Consider the following 19320-nt stretch of genomic DNA (forward strand, 5'->3'; position numbering starts at 1 on the left):
TGGATGGAAGACAGTTGCGATGAGGATTTGTTTTGACGTGCCTTCCGCTTGGCTCGTTTGTCCCTTTCACTCCAACACATGTAACAACACTCTCCACTGAACCTCAGACCAACCTTTGAGGAAAACAGGATCCTTCCTGTTTTGGGACCAGAGCTCTTCCACATCACTTCAGCTGTATCCAGCTGCCCATTCCTGGGCCTAGGATAGGTAATCTCTCCTACCTGTCATTCCTCATAGTAATAGGGTCCTTTGATCTCTTTAGTTTACAGTTATGAATGGGTTAGGGTATTAATTAATGCTGCCATGCACCCAGTAATTTTGTAATGCTATTCTTCTCTTTCTCTCAATAAAACCAAGCTTTGCTTTATTTTGGTTTGGACCTGCATTTCTTGGGTTATACACACACCATTTAAGCACATTTCAAGGCAGAGCACTTGTTTTTATCCCTAGCAAAAGATCCCCCTCCTCTTAAGGAGGTGTGTTTCATGGGACATGTGGGCGGCAAGTTCACACACTCAAGTTCCCAAGAGCATGTGTCATAACAGAGGGTTGAATCTCCAGTGGACTCACTGCAGCCCCCAGTCATCCATAGATCAAAGAACATTATGAACAACAACAAACTTTATTGCAGACTAAGCCATAGGCCATGTGCAAGGTTACAAATGTACATAGAATAACAAAAGATAGAAGTATTTTTAAAATCAGTGTCTTGCTAAAATAAATGGGTTAGCTTTTCAGGGCGTTGGCCCTTTTACAAAAATTTTCCTCAGATTTTGGGCCGCCAAGGCAAAGTTGGCGACTGCCAGGGTCACTGAATTGTTATTATCGCATAAAAGAAAATTGACCTTCTCTTCGTCTGTATGACAGGTTAAAAGGGCTAAAATTACGGATAAAAATTTCCCTCTGGGGTTTTCGTGTAGAGGGCAGTAAAGTAGGTAGTGGACTAAATCTTCTATTGCCTTACATCCATAGACACATTGACGTTGAGCCACTGGTATACCGCTGTACCTACCCTCTATATAGGCCGTGGGCATAGTTTGGAATCGGAGGGATGTAAAAGCTCTTCTGATGGGGGCAGAGTCGAGGGCGTCTAAATAGTTAGACATATAATGGTTAAGTTTGAAAGATGGGAACCAAATTGAGTAAGAACATTATGAGTTATAAGTGCCTCTGAGCATGTGAGGTTTCCTGCACCACTGACTATAGTCACTACTGAGTGAAGACAGTCCCTTCCCATCTAGTGTTATGAGAGAATAGGTGTGAGCTGTATGGAAATTGAGAAATTGGGGGGGGGGGATACATTTTCACTTTCTAAAATGTGCAGAATGTTTTCTTGATTTAAACATCAAGGCTTTGTACAGACTCTCTATTTCAATATGATTATTGTGTACAGCACTCACATTTGGGGTATCTACTTCCACCTTGAATAAATTTCTGAATGTCCTACTTATATGTCCATAGTCCTTTTCAAAGCAGGAAGATAGCTCCCTATGACATGGAGTTTACAAGCTTAACGACAACAAAAATTTACTTCCATTTCTTTAGAAACTCACTATAGGTGGGTGTGTGCAAAATTCTCCCACTGAGCCCTCCCAGACCTTTTAGCCCTCCCTGCACTTTTAAGGCAGCAGCTATGGACTGCCCACCTGGAGACTTTGGATCAAGGGTTAAAGCAGGGATAACAAGCTCCAAAAGAGGAGCAAAGCAACTGCTGCAATTACAAGGAGACAGTAGTTTAGTATTTATAGTCGGTCAGACTCTTACATTACAGATCAGGAATCAACCCTCATTAGAACCCACTGGGATATGGGCAATACAAGAAATCCCTTTTATCATCATTTAGACAGAGATAAATTGCTCTCGAATACACCCTAATAATTCCCCCAGTCTCCCCACTGAGCCATAAATGCCTTACTGATGATAATTTCACAAAACTTTATGAACATACATTTTCAAAAATTCTAGCTGCAGTGAGCACTTGCCATATTCTGGTCTTCTGAGGTTCCATCCATTCAGACTGAAATGCTACAGCCTCCCTTATAGTGACAAGCAGTTTGCAGGGCAGCTCAAGAGTGGCGAAGAGGAGCCAACAGTGTGACTCTTCTTCTGGCTTCTTGCAAAACCCCACAGAAGGGAAGCTCAGTCTGGCTAAAAGCAGCTCCCATGTGCAGCTGCTTAACTGCAAACTACTGTGGCCAAAGGCGGAAGTGAGCTGCCTCTTCTCCCTCCTGAGCCTCACTACTGGTTCTCCCAATGAAAGGTACAGGCAGTTAATCTGACCAAACGGAGGAGGGGGCACTTTTTTGAAAATGTAAAAGGGGCTTCAACAGAATGAGCACTATATAAACATCTGAAAATAGATTTAAGACTTTTTCCCCTGAACAATCAGAAATTAAAGTAGACGCAAGCCATGGATGGATGAGACAATGAAGATGCGACACACAGAGAAAGGAACAGCAAACACAAGCAAGCAAATCCCATCCCCCAGCACCCCAAGTATCTGTTGCATATTCCCACAAAAACATCACAGGGGTTGTGCACAAACGGCAGGCAGCGCAGGGGTTTCCTGCATTTGAGTGTTCAAGAAACCTGTTCACCTTTCTGCATTGCAAGAGGCACATGGTATGATAACCTTGCCAGACAGTAGGCCTGTCCCTTAAGAATGCTTTTCAATAGTCATCTACAAACAGCTGATTCACACGGCAGCCACCAAGTTATCTCCAAGCACTGCAGTTGCCAATGTGAAACATTTGATTTTTATGTTGAGAACAGGGAAAGACATTTCCAAATGGGTTTCTGAACAGCCATTGGAGCTGCAGTTTGCAGTTCACATGGCACCCATTCATGCAAACATGTACAGGAGCACATGCATCACTGAGAATCAGGGTGGGTGCACTGGGAAACCCAGGAGAGGTGGGGAACTTTTTCACACTAAGGGCCACATTCCCTTCTGGGCAATCTTCCAGGAGTCACATGACAGTGGTGGTTGGGGCCAAAGGCACAAGTGGACAAAGCCATGAATGCCAATTTCACCTTTGTACAGGAGGCTAGTTGCTGCTCTCACACCCCTCTCTATCCAGACAATCAAGAGGGACAGTTTGCCAGCCAGAAAAAAAAAAGGTGGGTATGAAGTAGGGGTGCAGCCTGGGGAGAATTCCAGTAGCCAGGGACAGAGGTCTGGACACCTAGGACACCGGGGCCTGAGGTTCCTCACCCTGAAGCACAAGTCATTCAAACTTCCAGAGGGCTAGTAGTGCCAGTGTGTCTTGAAGCAAACACAACAAGGACTCTTAGAGACCAACACATAATCATGTCAAGTAATTGCTGCCTCTGGAGCCCAGGTACTAAATTACTAGCTGCAATAAACATTCATACATTTGTGAGAAGTGAAAGTAGCATGAACTGTTAATATGCATGAAAGTTCACAGTACTCTGAAAAACATGCCTTGACCCCTTTACCCATTCATTCTCCATAGGAACACGGGAATCTGCTTTATGCTGAATCAGAGAATTGGCCCATCTAGCTCAGGATTGCTGACACAGATAATATTCCCAGCCCTACATGGAGGTTAAGCCTGGGATCTTCTCTATGCACAGTGTTATGGTTCTTTTCCAAGCCATGCAAGATAGACACAAGGATCTGCATGCTCATGAACCCCTGTGGCTTGTAGATGAGGGAGGGAGAGCTTTAGAAAGAATTGACAAGCAGGGCTTGGAGGAAGGTGCATGGCTGCAAAATAAAAAAATCATTAACAGGTCAGCAGGCACCATCTGGGCCCTATTTGTATAGTTGGAATTAGGACTGTATTTTAAACATCAAACTAGATGATGTGCTACAGAGAAGATGGAACAGTAAGCATCTTCTAGCACAGAAGTTGTCCCATCAAATAATTCACAAGGGCTTGAATTTATTGGATGATCCTCCTCTGGACTATAAGCTTGTTTCCCTCACTTGAACACTCTGTCATGAAGCAAGAGGGTACAGCTCAAAGAGGCTGGCAGAGCTTCAAGGGACAGGCACATTTGCCCTCACTCTAGAAAAGAATCCAGAATGGGCAGCCAAGGCTCATACCAGATGTCAGTCTCCAGAGAATACGGTCCAAGTCTGCTCTTCCCTTACAAGTACAGAAAAGGGATGGGAAACCTGTGGCTCTCCATATGTTCTTGGACTCCCATCAGCTGCAGCCAGGTTGGCCTATGGCCAGGGATGCTGGGAACTGATGTCCATCATCATCTGGAGGGCCACAGCTTCTGTATCCCAAGTATAATCACATAATATGGATTCAGCTCTTATTGCCGTGAAAAACCCAATGCTCAGCAAGTTGTCCAGCCGGATTTCTTCAGAGGGAGTCATTCCAAGTTCCTGTGTCTCCATGCAGGTGCCAATCAGCCTTTGAAACAGTGGTAAGAGATGGCTTTTCTGTCACAACTGTCTGAGTGATGTGGTTAGCATTTCTGTTTCCATCTAAAATACAAGAAAATCAGAAGCTTCCTTATGCCAATTCAGAGCACTTATCTACTAGGTCAGCTACAGCTTTTTCACCAAACTGGGAACTACTGATTACAGATGAACTCTCATTAATAATAAGGACTGGGTTGAATTTAGAAGGGCCATCTCTCAGTCATTTCCTTGAACTAGCTTTCTCCCACTTTGAACCTTGTTCACTAAGCACTTCACCCCCCTATGCATTTTATGTTGTTGAAGTAGTAGAACAAAGTTTAAATAAGTACTACATATATATAATTTCTTTTTCCACCAAAGTTCATTCCCCTGCTCTCCCCGGTTTTGAAATTTCTGGGAATTTAACATCTCTGCTCCCAACTTTAACACAGTGGTGGAAGTGGATACACCCTTTCCATATCACAATCAGCACAGGATCTTGCCCTCCCAATGGGAAGGCCCTTGTGATCTATCAAGTGTTTGTGTTTTTTAGTCTTCAACCAAGAAGACTTGGAGCATGATCCTTTGCATGCTTACTCAGAAAGAAGGCCTGCCCAGTAATGACACTTGTTCCCAATAAGTGTTTCTATGATTGCCACTGTCAGAATTGTAAGGAGGGGGAAAGAATTTGCCAAACTTACTAAGGATTGTTTCATATGGAATTCCATGTTGAGTTAATAAATCTGCAAGTTTCTTCAAATCTTTTGAAAGTTCTTTGTACTCCTAGAAAAGGGGGGAAATTAAACTTCAGATTCATTCTCCACAATTTATTTATTTATTTACTTATTTATTGAATTTCTTAGTCGCCCATCTGGCTGGCTATCCAGCCACTCTGGGCGACGTACAAAATAGGCATACAAATATAACAGACATTAACAATCTGAAAACAATAATGATAAAATACAGATAAATAACGATACAGATAACAATTTAACATAATGTTCATAAAATACCCCAAAGTAGACAAGCCGTGAAAACAAAAGCAACAAAGTCTGAGTCCCTCTGAAACATGACGAAGTTTCCATCTGGGAGATCTGCTCAAATTCAGCCATCAGTTAGCAGGCTTGACACCCAATACAGCCTTGACAATCTTCACAAAGAACCCTCATCCACAGAAGTGCTGGGCCACATTCCCTGACGCTATGCATTTCAGCAACCTCTCACACACCTGTAACACACAGCCTCTGCACTTATTTATTTAAGAGACTATCTACTAAAATGGTACAGGGAGCAGAACACAGGCCAACAAATGACTGCCACAAATCACCAGCCAATTTCTGTACCTTATTGCACTTTTCCAGCGAGTGGAATTCCAGATTTTGAGGTTTTGTTCTCTTTCCTTCACTCACTTTCTCTCCTGTAAATTTAAAAAAGCTAGCTTCTTCAAATATCTCTCTCAACCGTTTCTTGTATCCCTAGAAAACAAAATACCAAACAAAGCCTTATTTCCTATTCCCCTCTAACTGCTATTTGCTTTTCACAGTTTGTGTCCACAAGCCACAAATGGGAGCCAGCTTTATAGCACTGGACAGCTGGATTTCAGTGACACCCAGAAAACGCACACTGATTTTAGTCAAGCTTCCCATTTGAAATCCATGTCTTTCCTGAACACACACATGCAACTGGATGTTATAACAATAAGAATATTTGAGTTTACAACCAAAGAGCATCTTCACACAATCTGACAGCATAATGCAAACCCTTTGGCTGTGCAGCCGACTTGCCTTTTACACAATTTCTGCTTTTGTTGGTGTCTACATTATTATCACATTCCCTTGTACTGATGCTGTATTTTTGGTGTTTTGTAAACTTTCAATGACATTTTAATATTTTTAAATTGTTTGTTATTTTAATTTCTGTGGTACATCTTGGGATGCTGCATGAAAAATAGACAAATGTTTGTGTGTGTTTTTAAAAATAAAAGGCAATACTTATTTCCCTACACAAAACAGTGCACCCTGAAAAAGTAGTTTCCCTCAATTATTTCTAGAAATGTTAGATGTCTATCTACTAGCCCATGACTTTTTTCCAATCCATGGCTGGCCTCTATGCTTCATAGATTATCACTGTTCAGTTTTAGGAGATTAGAAGTACAGGCTTGGGGGTCAGGTTTCTGTTCAATTCAAAACTTGTTAAAAGCCCCTATCTTTTTGATAAAAACACCATTGATTTTTATCCCCTGTGCTATAAACGGCAAGGTAAAACCAGGCCTTTTCTCCAAGCAATGTTAACACATTCATTGGGGGTGCAAGGGCATGGTCTGAATAAGCTGAGCAAGACTGGGTCTGGTGTGCGCCTGGATGGGAGGCCATCTGAGACGCTGATGTGTGCCTCTCTGGGCTTCCTGGAGGCAAGGTAGAATAGAGATGCTACAAATAAAATGAGCAAACCTGTTTTGTGATTAGCTCATCATGACGCAACTGCTCCACTTCATCCCACTTTCTCCGGAGGGTTTCAGGCAAAGCTGGGTACACTGTAAAGAGGAAAGACCTGTATAGCTTGGACTCTTCTGGTACCACAGCTGCCCCATCCTGTCCCCCCTCGCTCAAAGTTTAAGTCTCACTGAGTTCAATGGTGTTTGCTCCCAGGTGAAGCAGGCAGAGGACTGCAGCCTTACAGTGCAAGTGTACATCCTCAGTCTATGTCCCCTGCTACAGAGAGCCAAAGTACGTGCTATGTTAAAAATGCAAACAATTAGCATCAATGTCTGCTGTTTGTTTTAAAATTAATATTAGGTGCCAAGGAGAATTTCCACAGTGATTGCAGCAGAAAGGAAGGGGAAGGTTAACCCCTCCCTACCAACAATTCCAATGAAAATTGCCCCCATGCTACAATTAGCCTTGGAAAAGGAGTGACTCCCCTTCCCCATGCACTCTGGGGGAGAGCAGGGTAGGAATTTGCATCCAGTGTTGGCTTTTTTAAAAAACCTCAGACATAATTGCTAATGACAGAAAGCTGAACCAACATTGGCATCGCACAAATGCAACTGTGAAAGTATTAGCACAAGCAGCAAAAGCAGGCTGGAGCAGGCAGTGTAGCAGGGAAGGGAGGCTTCAAAGAATCCTCACATGTCACTCCAGCCCCCAACCCAGGCAGGACATTGGCAAAAGAGGTGGTATAAGGTGAAACCCCTGGAATCCGCAGCTGGACAGCCATCTGTCGGGAATGCTTTGATTTGGATTTCTGCATTGAGCAGGGGGTTGGACTCGATGGCCTTATAGGCCCCTTCCAACTCTACTATTCTATGATTCTATGATAGCCCCGATGACTGAACCCCCACCTCCTCTTTCTTGTCCCCACAGGTGCAGTAGAGCAGTACTTCTTCTATTATGTCATGTATAATAATAATCTCCATAAATAATAACATTGTCATCATCAATTATTTATAAAGTGCCTAACATTTTCTAAGTGTAATAGACATGATTCAAAAAGAAAAAGAACAGGGAGGCAAGAGGAAAACAAGCAAATTCAGGGTCCAATTCTTAAGTTACATTGATCTTATAGTGACCAGCTGAAGTGATCAGAGGAGACTGTTCTGGGAGATGAGCCAAATGACAGTTGGCCTTAGCCAGCCCAAAGGTGTGGGGCACGCTGTCTTACCTTTGCCACTGAAGCAGCCAGATGGAAAAGGTGGGAACTACAGCAAGAGGATGCAGTTTTATCCTCATCTCCTTAACAGGAATCTTCTTGTTCAGATACCAGCCAGCCACAACCTCTTCCTGGTTACTCCATTTCCAATCTATGGTCTATATTTTGGTTTGGGGAGGCTGCCCCCTTAAGGTTCATTTTTTAATATCAAATTTGCACTTCTGCAAACCTTGAGGTTCTCAAGCACAGGGAAACACCCCACAGCTGTTTCTTAGCTAACTTGTTTTGGCTCCTATCCTGCCAGCACCAGTACCCGCTGTTAGGACTTGGAGTAGCACCATTGCCAACTGTCACCAAGCAGCCTCATACCAGGCATTGATCGGGAATTCTAATAAACCATCTGTGCAGTTCTGAAAGATTCAGTCCACCATCCTGATTCAAAATGGCATCATCCAAACACAGACAAAGACCTGCTCCTTGATCTCAGGAACCATCATGCAAAATTTGGTTACGGTATCTTAAGACGTGACCAAATGCATAGCAAGCAGACAACCTTCCAAAATATATAGCAGATCATCTCCTCTGTGTCCAGCCATAGCACTGCATGAGCAGTATTAAAAACCCAGCCAGAGAAGACACCTTTTGGAAATCAATGGAGGCATCCTGGAGCTCCCTCCACCACTCTGCCTTTGAGTATGGAGTATACAGGTGGGAACTTGTATACAGGAACTCTGGCGAAAGAGCACTTTGCCCAAATCACAATGGCCAGGGTTACTGACAGAACAGCATACTGCCAGCACTTGCGTTCTCAAATCCTCACAGGTACTCCACCTCTTTTTTGGAACTCTGCCTGCCAACAGAGGTTATTAGCAGGCTGCTGTTGTTCGAGTTGCCAGTGAATTCAAGCTGAAGCTTGGGGCTGGGTGTGCCTGTTGCTGCTCACCTCTGCATTCAATCTAGGGGCTTGAGTGGGCAGTACTGATGTTGTACTGTCTCCCTGGTGGCATGTTGTGCATATAGATGGGGGGATATCCTGGATGTTGTGGTAGTGTATGTTGATCGGGGTGTTCCATGCATGGGTGATTTGGGGATGTCACCGGTTTTGCCATGTGTGCTCAGGGAGCATAAGAATGAGGAAGGAAGACATGAAGGACTGAGCCCACTCCCAGCATAATGCTATTCTGTGGCCTCTAAACCTGGGGGGGGGGGAGTCTATATAGCAAAGATGCCAATTTACACCTGTAATTCCCTTTTAAAGAAACCCAAGCTGGTGTCCAACATTACACCTTGTGGCAGTAAATGCCATGAATTAATTGTGTGTTAATTTCGGTGTTACTGTTTTATTCTTTCTTCCCGTAGGTAGCATCTTGCTTTCTACTTTGTTGTTGGGAGTACACAAGATCATGCATAGGCACAGGACTATAAAATGGTCTAGAAGTACATCTGTCACGGGCAAGCATATTTTGCCGCCTGGCCAGAGCCCCTGCTATAATTCTAGGCAGATGCTGGAGCAGGAGCTTACCAAGAGCTCACCCTGACTTCAGAAAGGCTTGGAAAAGCAGCAAAGTGTTTTGCTCCTTCCTAAGGCTGGACGTAACAGCCTCCTCACAGCTGAGGAAAAGCATGAGGATTAGCATGAGGATTGCCAGATCTTGGAGTCACTTGGGAGCACCTCCAAAGCTCAGGAGGATGACCCAGTCAACATACTACCCCTCCACTTGTGGCCTGTCAAAATTTGTGTATCTACAAATACAGGGCATGAAGCGCTGGCATTAGCAGCCACCACCATAGACAGCCCAATGCAACCCAAGTGTTGATTTCCACCCTCAAGAAGGGAATCAGAAATTGAAGAGTGGGACTTACCCACCTCCTAGCAGTTAACTGAGAACAGTTCAGTAATCTAACAAGAGATTAGATCTTGGGATGCCAACTTAGCCATAACTCTAGAAGAATTCATAATTTCAGAAAATGGTCATACTGGACATGTACACTCTTACAACTGCAGTACAAGCTGATACCATTCCAGAGTCTCCTGGGACTCACTCTAGAATGGAGCTATTTAACCTACCTAAGAGAGAATGTGGGTGACAAACAAGTGGAGTTTCAAATGTAAGAGAATAAACACAAGTGCTTGGTTCAGACACATCAGCCAATCTGTTGTTCTTTCCACATACAAGAAGAACCTGAAAAGCAAAAAATAGATGACGAGTGAAAAAAACTTATCACAATGCCATTGCAGGCTCCATGTTGAGTCAAATCCCATTTCACTCTGGATCACTCGTTCAAGTAGCCAATGAACAGCAAGCGCTGGCATTGAATTTAAAACCACAAAGAAGTCCTATTTCCCTGAAACAAAAGGAAGATCACCTGGTTCATCTTACCCCAGGCAAAACACACAATAAGGTTGAGACAGGAAACTTCTGGTATTACCAGAGTGCTTTCTAAAAGAAAAAAAGTGACAGATGCTGCTCCTTTGCTATGAAATAGCTCTCTAAAGAAGCAAATCCTTCTCTGTGACAAAGTCCCAGATTTTTACAAGTGTTGTATGAAACTCAGGAACACTATGAAAGCTTGCAAAGTGCTGGAATATATTTTTGTTCCTTAGAACATCTTACTGTTTACCTTTGTCTGTCTGTTCTTGGTTTCACATGAATCTCCATCTCTCATCCACATCCCAACAAACATATTGTTTTCAATTTCCCATTCATGCCAGATTCTAGAAGGAAACAAAAGAGCTTCAAAAAAATTCCATGTGGCAAACAAACCTCAAAGGGAAGGCTGTAGTACAAAAATCTTTTTACAAAAATGTCTAATGTTTGTAGGTACTCTCTCAAAAAAACTAAAATTTGGGTAAAAAGAGTAAAAGTAGTTAGTATGCAATACTCAGATGATCATGATACCTTCCAATTTAGTTTCAGGCCTTCACGTTTTTGTACGTAAGTTGCTTTTGTCACGCTGATGGATGATTTACACCAAGAGTGGTGCAGGGTAGCATGACCCTGCTCATTCTTCTAAATTTCTTTGTGGCTTTTGATACCATCAACCATGGTATCAAGATTTAATGGCCTATGTCATAATGTGGTGATGAAAATCTACTCTGCCATCAAGCCTAGAGTTCTATTTTGTCCCCCATGTTTCAAAGCATCTCTGCCCCAATTATTTAATTCAAGCGCCATCTTAGATCAGGGTTTCCCAAACTTTTTAACCCCATGAACCACTTGAAAATTGCTGAGTGTCTTGGTGGACTACTTAATGATGTTTCTGCTGTTGCAGCAATTATAATGCACATATATTTTCAGGTTTAGGGAAATATAAACTTTACTTTGGTGTTCACTGAGGTGTGAACTTTCCTGCTTTTTTAGCATTTCAAGCTTTCAAACAAATTACAAACTGGGAACTAGTAACCAACTTCAGTGTCTAGTGGGGAAGCTTGAGGGGCCACAGCTATGAAGAAATTTGAAAATGCCTCTTACAATTTTTCTCTGAAACAGGTTTTTTTAATCCTACAATACTAGCTTAAGTACTCAACAAAAACAAAAACAGGACTGAAGATCTGGTTCTTCTTACCCGAGAATCCCACTGTAGGCATTCCACCGGAAACTCTGCTCATGCTGTGTGACATTATGGAATGGGCAGAACTCATATTTGTACCTAAATATTCAAAGTATTTTAGATTTTTGTTTTTGTAAAATTTACAGTTTCATTATTTGACATCTGAATGAGATACTTACAAAGACTCCACATAACTGAAGCACTTGCCTGCCAGTCTAAAAAGATGTGCAGGACCTAGAAAATAAAGGGACTCAAAAAGGCAGCACAAACATAAGTAGGAGAGGGAGGCAAAGGAAATCTCCCTGAAGAGCCATGTACTGGATAGATGGATGGATGGATGGATGGGGCATCCCCCCCCTCCCTACAGGAGACTTTCAGGCAGAAGCACTGGGCTTCGGGTTCAGCATTTATTTTCTTTTTCTGTAGTATCACCACACACCTCTCTGTACTCTTTGTCCCCTTCCCTACCACACCCTTGGCGAGGGCTTGGATCGTGTCGAGCCCAGCCCAGTCCCTTACCTGACAGAGGGGAGGGGGCCGCTTTGGGCTGGAGGCGGTTCGAGGGAGGCAGGAAGGGATTGTTGAGCCTGGCGGAGGAAAGGGACAAAGAGAAGCGCTCAGGGTCGCGGCGGGGAAGCCCACCCGGGACGGAGGGCGCGCCTCATGGGATAGGGATCGGAGGTGCGGGGCGGGGGTCCCTGGGCCCGGCTCACCCGAAGCTGTTGGGCTCCTCCACTACTTTCATCTTCCCGGCAGCGGCTTGTCCTGAGCGAGAGAGAAAGAGAGACGGGCGTGAGGCGGCGGCGGCGGCGGGGTCCGCGGAGAGGAGGGCGGGCGGCTTCTTACCTCCCATCCGAGGCAGCACCAAAAGCAGGAGCAGGAGGTGGGGGGGGAGCGCTGTCGCCATATCAACCCTTTCCTCTTTCTCTTCCTTCCCGCCGCGGCGGCTACTGGTGGGGGCGGCCATCTTTAGTAGCCTACAAGACCCGGAAGCGGCTGCAGGTTCCTCTTCCGGGGCGCCTGGGAGCTTCCCCCCCCCCTCTCTCTCTCGCTAGTGGTGCGCGCGGCGATGGGGCGAAGGCGGCACCAGCGGCGGAAGCAGCAGCAGCACCGGCCGGGGCCCCCGGAGGCGGCTGGCGGCGGCGGGTCGGCTCAGGAGGAGGAAGCGGCGGCGGCTGCACTTCAGCCTCCTGCCCGCCGTCCTCCGCGCGGCGCCCCCCCGGGTCTCCCGCGCGGCGCCCCCCCGCTGGCCCTGTGGGAGCTGGGCCAGTGCGACCGGCGGCGCTGCACGGGGCGGCGGCTGGCGCGGAAGGGGCTGGCGCGGACGCTGCGCCTCGGACAGCGCTTCGGCGGCCTCGTCCTCAGCCCCGCCGCCGCCCGCCTCGTCTCCTCCTCGGACAGGTGAGGGAAGCAGCGGCGGTAGACTGCTCCCGAGCGAGGGGGCTCCATTTTGGGTGGGCGGGGCGGCCTCGCTTGCTTGCTTGGGTGGTCGGGCGGCTGAGATGAGGCTGCCCTTTGGCCTGCCTGAGGAGTCCGCGGGAGGCTGCGGGGCATCCCCCGAAGAAGAGGAAGGCCCTGCCCGCCGCCCAGAAGCCCTTTGCCGTGATGCTGCGGCCTCATCCGCCCTGGCTCCCGCTGCAGAGGCCCGCGCGGCAAGGAAGGAGCCGTGGGATGACTGCGCCCCACACCTCTTCTGGGGAGTGGTGAGCCTTGGTGCGGGGCCGGTGGCTTCACCAACATGCACCAAAGCCGGGCCTAGAGCTGGGTGGGGGCAGTTGTCGTCGAATATATATTTGGAGGGCACCACGTTGGCGAAGGCTACCTTAGAGACTCGGAACAAGGCCCATCCCCCGCTCAGGTGCTGCGATCGCTCTCCAGGTCAAAGGCAGAGGCTGCTCACCTCCTACCAGCAATCTTTAAGTGCTGGTTCTGCTAACTGACCTTTTGCATGCAGTGAAGGTGTTCTACGCTACTTTGTAAGCCCAAGATTTTCAGTGGTACCCTGTTTCTGCATCTCTGGGCCCAGCCAGGCTCAAAGAAGCGAACTCAGTCTTGACAGAGTCATTTCCGTCCCAGGTATGTAGGATCTGAACCAACGGTAGGAGCCCCTAAAGTTCAGTCCGCGCCATGGAATTAATCCTATATGCTTTTTGCTTTCCTTAAGAGAATTATCTCTACTGTGCCTGAGATTCTACTGTTTTATCTCTCTTTGTGGAGGAAGGACTGTGGCTCTGTGGTAGACCTTGGTATGCAGAAGGTCCCAGATTCAGTCCCCAGCCTCTCCTGGAAGGGCCGGGATGGAACCTCTGCACGAAATCCTGGAGAACCTTGCCAAGTCAGCGTAGACAGTACTGCAATAGATGGGCCAATGGCCTGACTCAGGGCTTGGCCCAGAAAAGCAATTAATAAATAACTGGAATGAATAAATAAAAATGTATAAATGATGCCTGCCTGGAATGCTAGAGAGCCTGTCAGTCCATGTAGAGTCTACAACACTGAGCTAAAAGGCTGCTTCCTATGCTCAAATTATGTATATATAGATTCACACACACACTTGATAATAGTGACGTTCTCCGAGTGTGAATGTTTAGGTAGCCAGAACAGCACCATGGTTCGCAGAAGTACAAATAATATTGAGCAGTGGGGGAGGACCCCAAAACTGCCCAATGATGACTGGGCATGCTCAGTGCATGGGATGCTGACTGGCTGGTTTTTTGGAGAAGGGTAGATGGAATAGAGTACCTAGAAGAGAAAATTGCTGTTGATTGGAGCCCCACACTGTAATATTTTTGTATGTCCCCCATTTACTCTATTTATTTATTTATTTTATTATACTTGTATACCACCCCATAGCCGAAGCTGTCTGGGCGGTTTACAGTAACTAAAAACATTAAAACAAATACAATTTAAAACAGACGTTATTAAAACAATTGAAAACACAATTTAAAAATTTAAACAGTATAAAGCACATGCTAATAGTGAAGTGGAAGCAAAATGGGAAAAACCACAGACCACTGGAGGATTTCTCCTGCATGCTTCTGGTAGCCCTCATACAGCTCTTCCTAAGAGCAAAGATGGTCTCTCCTAACATAACTCGGGGGTTCTCTAAATCAGTTTAACTTGGCTGACTCCTTTGTCAGACGCATTTGCCCTCTTCAGCTCTGCCATTTCCCTTCTCCTGACATGAGAAGTATGGCTTGGTGGTCTTGAGCAACTCTTCTTTTCCACTGGTCTGCTGTCCAAACTGGGTCCCAAGCAGCTCCAGTGGGTCAAGAAACTAGCAAAATCTGGGCATAAAACTGCTGCTGTCGTGTTTTCAGACAGGTTGTGGCTCAGAACGGTGTTGCAGTGATTGACTGCTCTTGGGCAAAGCTGGACGAGACACCGTTTAACAAGATGATGGGAAGCCACCTCCGGCTGCTGCCCTACTTGGTGGCTGCAAATCCAGTGAATTATGGCCGGCCCTACAAACTCTCCTGTGTGGAAGCATTTGCTGCTACTTTATGCATTGTGGGTGAGGCTGTAGAATAGGTCGTTCTAATTCTTTGCCGTAATGGGGACTGTATGAATCCATGCTTTCCTGTAGCCATGCCTTAGGGTCAGACATACTTCTTTAATTATCATAGCACGTTAAAATGTTCAGAGGGGCAGGAGGTGCTTGTGGCACCTGATGCTGAGGAATTTGGGGGCTGTTCTCTGCATATGCATATACACACATACCTCTCTTTCCTTTTAACAGGGACCTCTCTGTAGTTTGAGTAAGCTGCTGCTGTCCCAACTAATTGAGAAACTGGACAGCTGAACCTCTTTATTTAAAGCTGATTTATTTAAGATTGCAACCAGCATCTAGCTGCTGTGAAGCTAGGCCTGGACAATAGACCTGCATACGATACCTACAAATTACTTTGAAAAAGGTTTAAAAACTGCACACCTTCTTGTCCTTATTTTAGGATTCTATGATCTTGCCACAACCCTGTTGCAAAAATTTAAGTGGGGAAAAGTGTTCCTTGATTTGAATAGAGACCTCCTGGAGAAATATGCAGCTTGTAACTGTGAAGAGGAGGTACTGAGAGTTGAACAAGAATTTCTGGCTACTGCCCATAAGAAAGAAGAAGAAGAAATAGGTAAAAACCTGCTGACTTTTGCTTATTATTGAGACTTCTTAAACAATGCCTTGATGTAGTCCTTGTTCTTTTTTGCAGGGTGGGGCAGGGGGGCCAAACAGTGTTCAGTCACATAGCTGCCCCATTCTTCTTGGAGGGACTTTGGGGGCAGTCTGTCCCATAGCCTGGGTGCCCCCCCCCAAAAAAAATAGAGAAGTCATGAAGTATTTTTATTTGGCTTTTCCATTCAAACAAATACTGAAGGTACTTTACAGCCCATTAAGTATATTGGTTATAACCCTGAGTAAAACAAGAAATCCTCAGCTGTAAAAGAAAGAAGTAGTAGTAGATAAAACACCTCAGTTAACAAGTCAGGGAGGTTAAAACTAGTCTGCCTACTGGAAAATACTTGTCTTGGCCTGGGGCAAGACAGGATTCCCTTTTCCGAGTTCCAAAGTCTAGGCCCTTTGCACAGCCAAAATGTTGGTAAGATGTGGAGAAGACTTCTAACTTCTAACTTCTTCTAACTTCCATTATGGCAAACAAAACAAAAACTTTAAAAAACAAACCAAATATTCTTACAACTAATAATTTCAAAGTTGCTAGCAACAATATCTTTCAACCATCAGATGTCTAGGTGAACAGGAATGTTTTCAGATTCTGCCTAAATGTAAATAAGGGGGTAGATGCATCTCACCCGGAAGGGTATTCCATAAGCAGGAGACTGCTACCAAGAAGGCCGTGATACAGGTCGGCTCAGATACGGGTCAACTTGAGCCAGGCAGCACCCAGCAATGGCACCCCCAGTGGCCTCTCCTGCCCACCAAGATAGTCAGACCAGTTAGGACTTTATACGGTAGACCTAACACCTTGAATTAGGCCCAGTAGCTCACTGGCAGCCAGTGACACTGGCTTCCTCAGGCTGCCCCACTCACCAACCTGGCAGCCATATTCTGCACTAGTTGCGGCTTCCTGCCTGTCTCCAAGGTATCCCATGTGCAAGTATCATTCTAATGAGATGCTGCTGTTCTTCCTTGTTCCTGTGATTACAGTCTGTGTATAAAGGCAGAGACTTCTCATTTCTTTCTTTTTAATCACATCTCATGCTTCGTTCCCCCACCCTGTGGGAAGGAACTGTGCAAAGAATATTTTAAAGGCTTTTCTACCTGGACTAACTCCTCCCCTGCCCCAGGAATCTGCCATCAACTATATCATAATATATAATTGCATATTACTATAATATCCTGATTTTACTAGTAAGTCACCTTGGAATGAATTGTATCCTGAAAGGTGGATTTTTCATCCCATTGTTCCAAAGTCTGTGTCTGTGTTGGAATTGCTTTTTAATATGTTTTTAAAACTTTTTTTAACAAAAAGCCAATGTTTTTAACCTTTTTTTAAAAAAGAGTCTTGAAAGCTTTTTAAACATGTTTTGTTTTAATGTATTTTGAAGTCTGTTTTTATGATGTTTAAAGTGTTTTTAGTGCTTCTGTCTGTCGCCCTGGGCTCCTGCTGGGAGGAAGGGCAGGATATAAATCAAATAATAAAATAAATAAACATAAATAAAGAAGAGTTGGAACAACAGCTAAGCAACCTGATTTTTCATTTCCCCACAGATCCCTTTGATAACGACTCTGGGAAGGAGTTTTCTAATCCCAACAGGCCTGCCAGAGCCTCAGGGTAAGACTTTTAGGTTTGCAATCCTATACACACCTGGGAATAATTCAAATACATTGAATTCAGTAGCACTTACTTCTGAGTAGGCATATCTAGGATTGAAGTGTTAGTCCAAAGATTCCTACTGGCTTGTATAACACTGATCTCCATTTGTAGAGTAACTGCTGGTGGTGAAAGTTCAAGTGAAGAAACAGCTGAAGATAACGATGAGAGCAGTAGCAGCAGCTCAGAAGACCCAAGTGCAACACATGCTGTACACAGCAAGCCAGCTATGTGGGAATAAAACTGCCTGAGGTTCCAGTCCTAAGCATTCTCAGGAGGAAACATGCTTAGGACTGGGCTTAAGACTGTGCTCTTCAGCTCCCTGGAAGTGATCCTGCAGCCCTCAATTCAGTACGTCCACGGATTCCTAGGAGAGTTGTGAGCAGGTGGCTGGAAATAAATGTGCTGAATGAGAAACTGCAGGAGACAGGACACCCTGCTCCTTCCTTATGATGTCACTGTGGAGTAAGAGCACAAGGGTGACATTGCTGGGGCAAGACCAGATTGTCTCTTGCCACCTGGTGGCTGGCCAGCTGCCTCTTGGAACTTACAACAGTAGCAAAGAGGGTGTGTAAATGTGGCAGTACTATACATCCCCCTGTGGGTCACTTGTGCTTTGGCCACAAAAAAAATCAAGAATTTCCAATCTTTCAATCTTAAGTCCAGCTAAAAGGGGACTTGCGGCTGTGCAGAAAGCAGAGCCCTTGCCAACATAAGCTTCCCTGGAATTGAGGTATGGGGCATATGTGTAAATAAAGGGTTGGGAAATTGTACTATGAGGCACACGGGGAGCTTCCTCTTTCCATAGTGTATGTATGTACCACTAGCATTCAGAACTAGATGGCATCTCCCTACTGTGAACTCTCCAGTGTATGACACTCACCACACTGCTAGACTGCTGAGGTTAATTGAGCAAGCAGCTGCACATCAAGCTCCTGAGCTCAGCAACTTTTCATTATTGTGGTGTAGTAGGAGTCAGGGTGTCTTTTATTCTCTCCCCCATTTTTGTATGGAGATGTTGAAAACCTTACGATCCCGTTCCCCAGAATGTATAGTAGATTCACATAAATGCCATAAACTCTTTCATTTCTAAATACCTACTATTTGCTTTTATTGTATCATACCATTCCCTCATATTAGCCAAGTGGCAAAATGATGTGCTGTTATATATAACGTGCAATGGGTATACTGATATGTTCGAACAGAGCAGTATTCCCAGATGGAACTAAACTATTCTTATATACACTATGCTTCCTAAAATAGCTTAAAAAGACAGAAGTACTTAACCACTAACATACTTAATCTGCTTCTAAAGTATTAAATCTTGATGACGGCAGCTAATGTGCTGGATGGGAAACTTAAGACCAGATCTGGGTTTAAATCCACCCTCAAGTCATGATGCTTCCTCTCTGACCTTGAGGCACTCTCACAAGTTCATTGTGGTGCTAAATGGACTAACAGTCATCCACACTAGCCCAAGTGCCTTTAAGGAGCAGCAGGATACACAAGTATTTGTTGCACATTTCAACTTTTCGAAAAATTTCTGCTGTTCCTCGAAGGTTCAGAATTTTTTTAAAAAAACTTTTTAAGTTGAGAGATGTATAAAAAGTATGCAGTATACCCATTCCTACGACATTAAACTAGGACAAATTTACAGATAGTTTGGCCCTGTACTAAAAGACATCATCCTAAAAGATTTTCCCAGCTGTGCTGTTGGACACGGCAGGGACCTTTACATGCAACCCCCCCCCCTCAGCTCTCCTACAACAATTAGCTTGTTTATCAGATGAGACCACAGATCCAACCAGCCAAGTAGCAGTGGCTTTTCAAAATCTCAAGGAAGGTCTCTGTTGCTTCTGTTACCTGGAATGAACACATGTTCTCACCTACAACAGTAGTCTCTCTAAAAATGGTATG

At 44.9% G+C, this 19320-nt stretch overlaps 2 protein-coding genes across 2 annotated transcripts; one reads left to right on the top strand and one right to left on the bottom strand.

The window, feature by feature from the left end:
* Positions 1-603: 603 nt before the first annotated feature.
* Positions 604-12763, bottom strand: LOC133371620 (N-acetylglucosamine-1-phosphotransferase subunit gamma-like). Its single transcript, XM_061599167.1, has 11 exons — positions 12428-12763; positions 12295-12346; positions 12101-12168; positions 11761-11815; positions 11597-11680; positions 10652-10745; positions 10098-10212; positions 6832-6914; positions 5725-5856; positions 5083-5164; positions 604-4465 (listed from the first exon to the last, which is right to left on the bottom strand). The coding sequence occupies exons 1-11, from the start codon at positions 12546-12548 to the stop codon at positions 4341-4343; spliced, it is 1011 nt and encodes a 336-aa protein (XP_061455151.1). The 5' UTR covers positions 12549-12763; the 3' UTR covers positions 604-4340.
* Positions 12585-18497, top strand: TSR3 (TSR3 ribosome maturation factor). Its single transcript, XM_061599168.1, has 5 exons — positions 12585-12982; positions 14902-15095; positions 15532-15705; positions 17301-17364; positions 17518-18497. The coding sequence occupies exons 1-5, from the start codon at positions 12651-12653 to the stop codon at positions 17642-17644; spliced, it is 891 nt and encodes a 296-aa protein (XP_061455152.1). The 5' UTR covers positions 12585-12650; the 3' UTR covers positions 17645-18497.
* Positions 18498-19320: the final 823 nt, after the last annotated feature.

Source organism: Rhineura floridana, chromosome 17 (assembly GCF_030035675.1).
Source record: "Rhineura floridana isolate rRhiFlo1 chromosome 17, rRhiFlo1.hap2, whole genome shotgun sequence".
NCBI classification, from domain to species: Eukaryota; Metazoa; Chordata; class Lepidosauria; order Squamata; family Rhineuridae; genus Rhineura; species Rhineura floridana.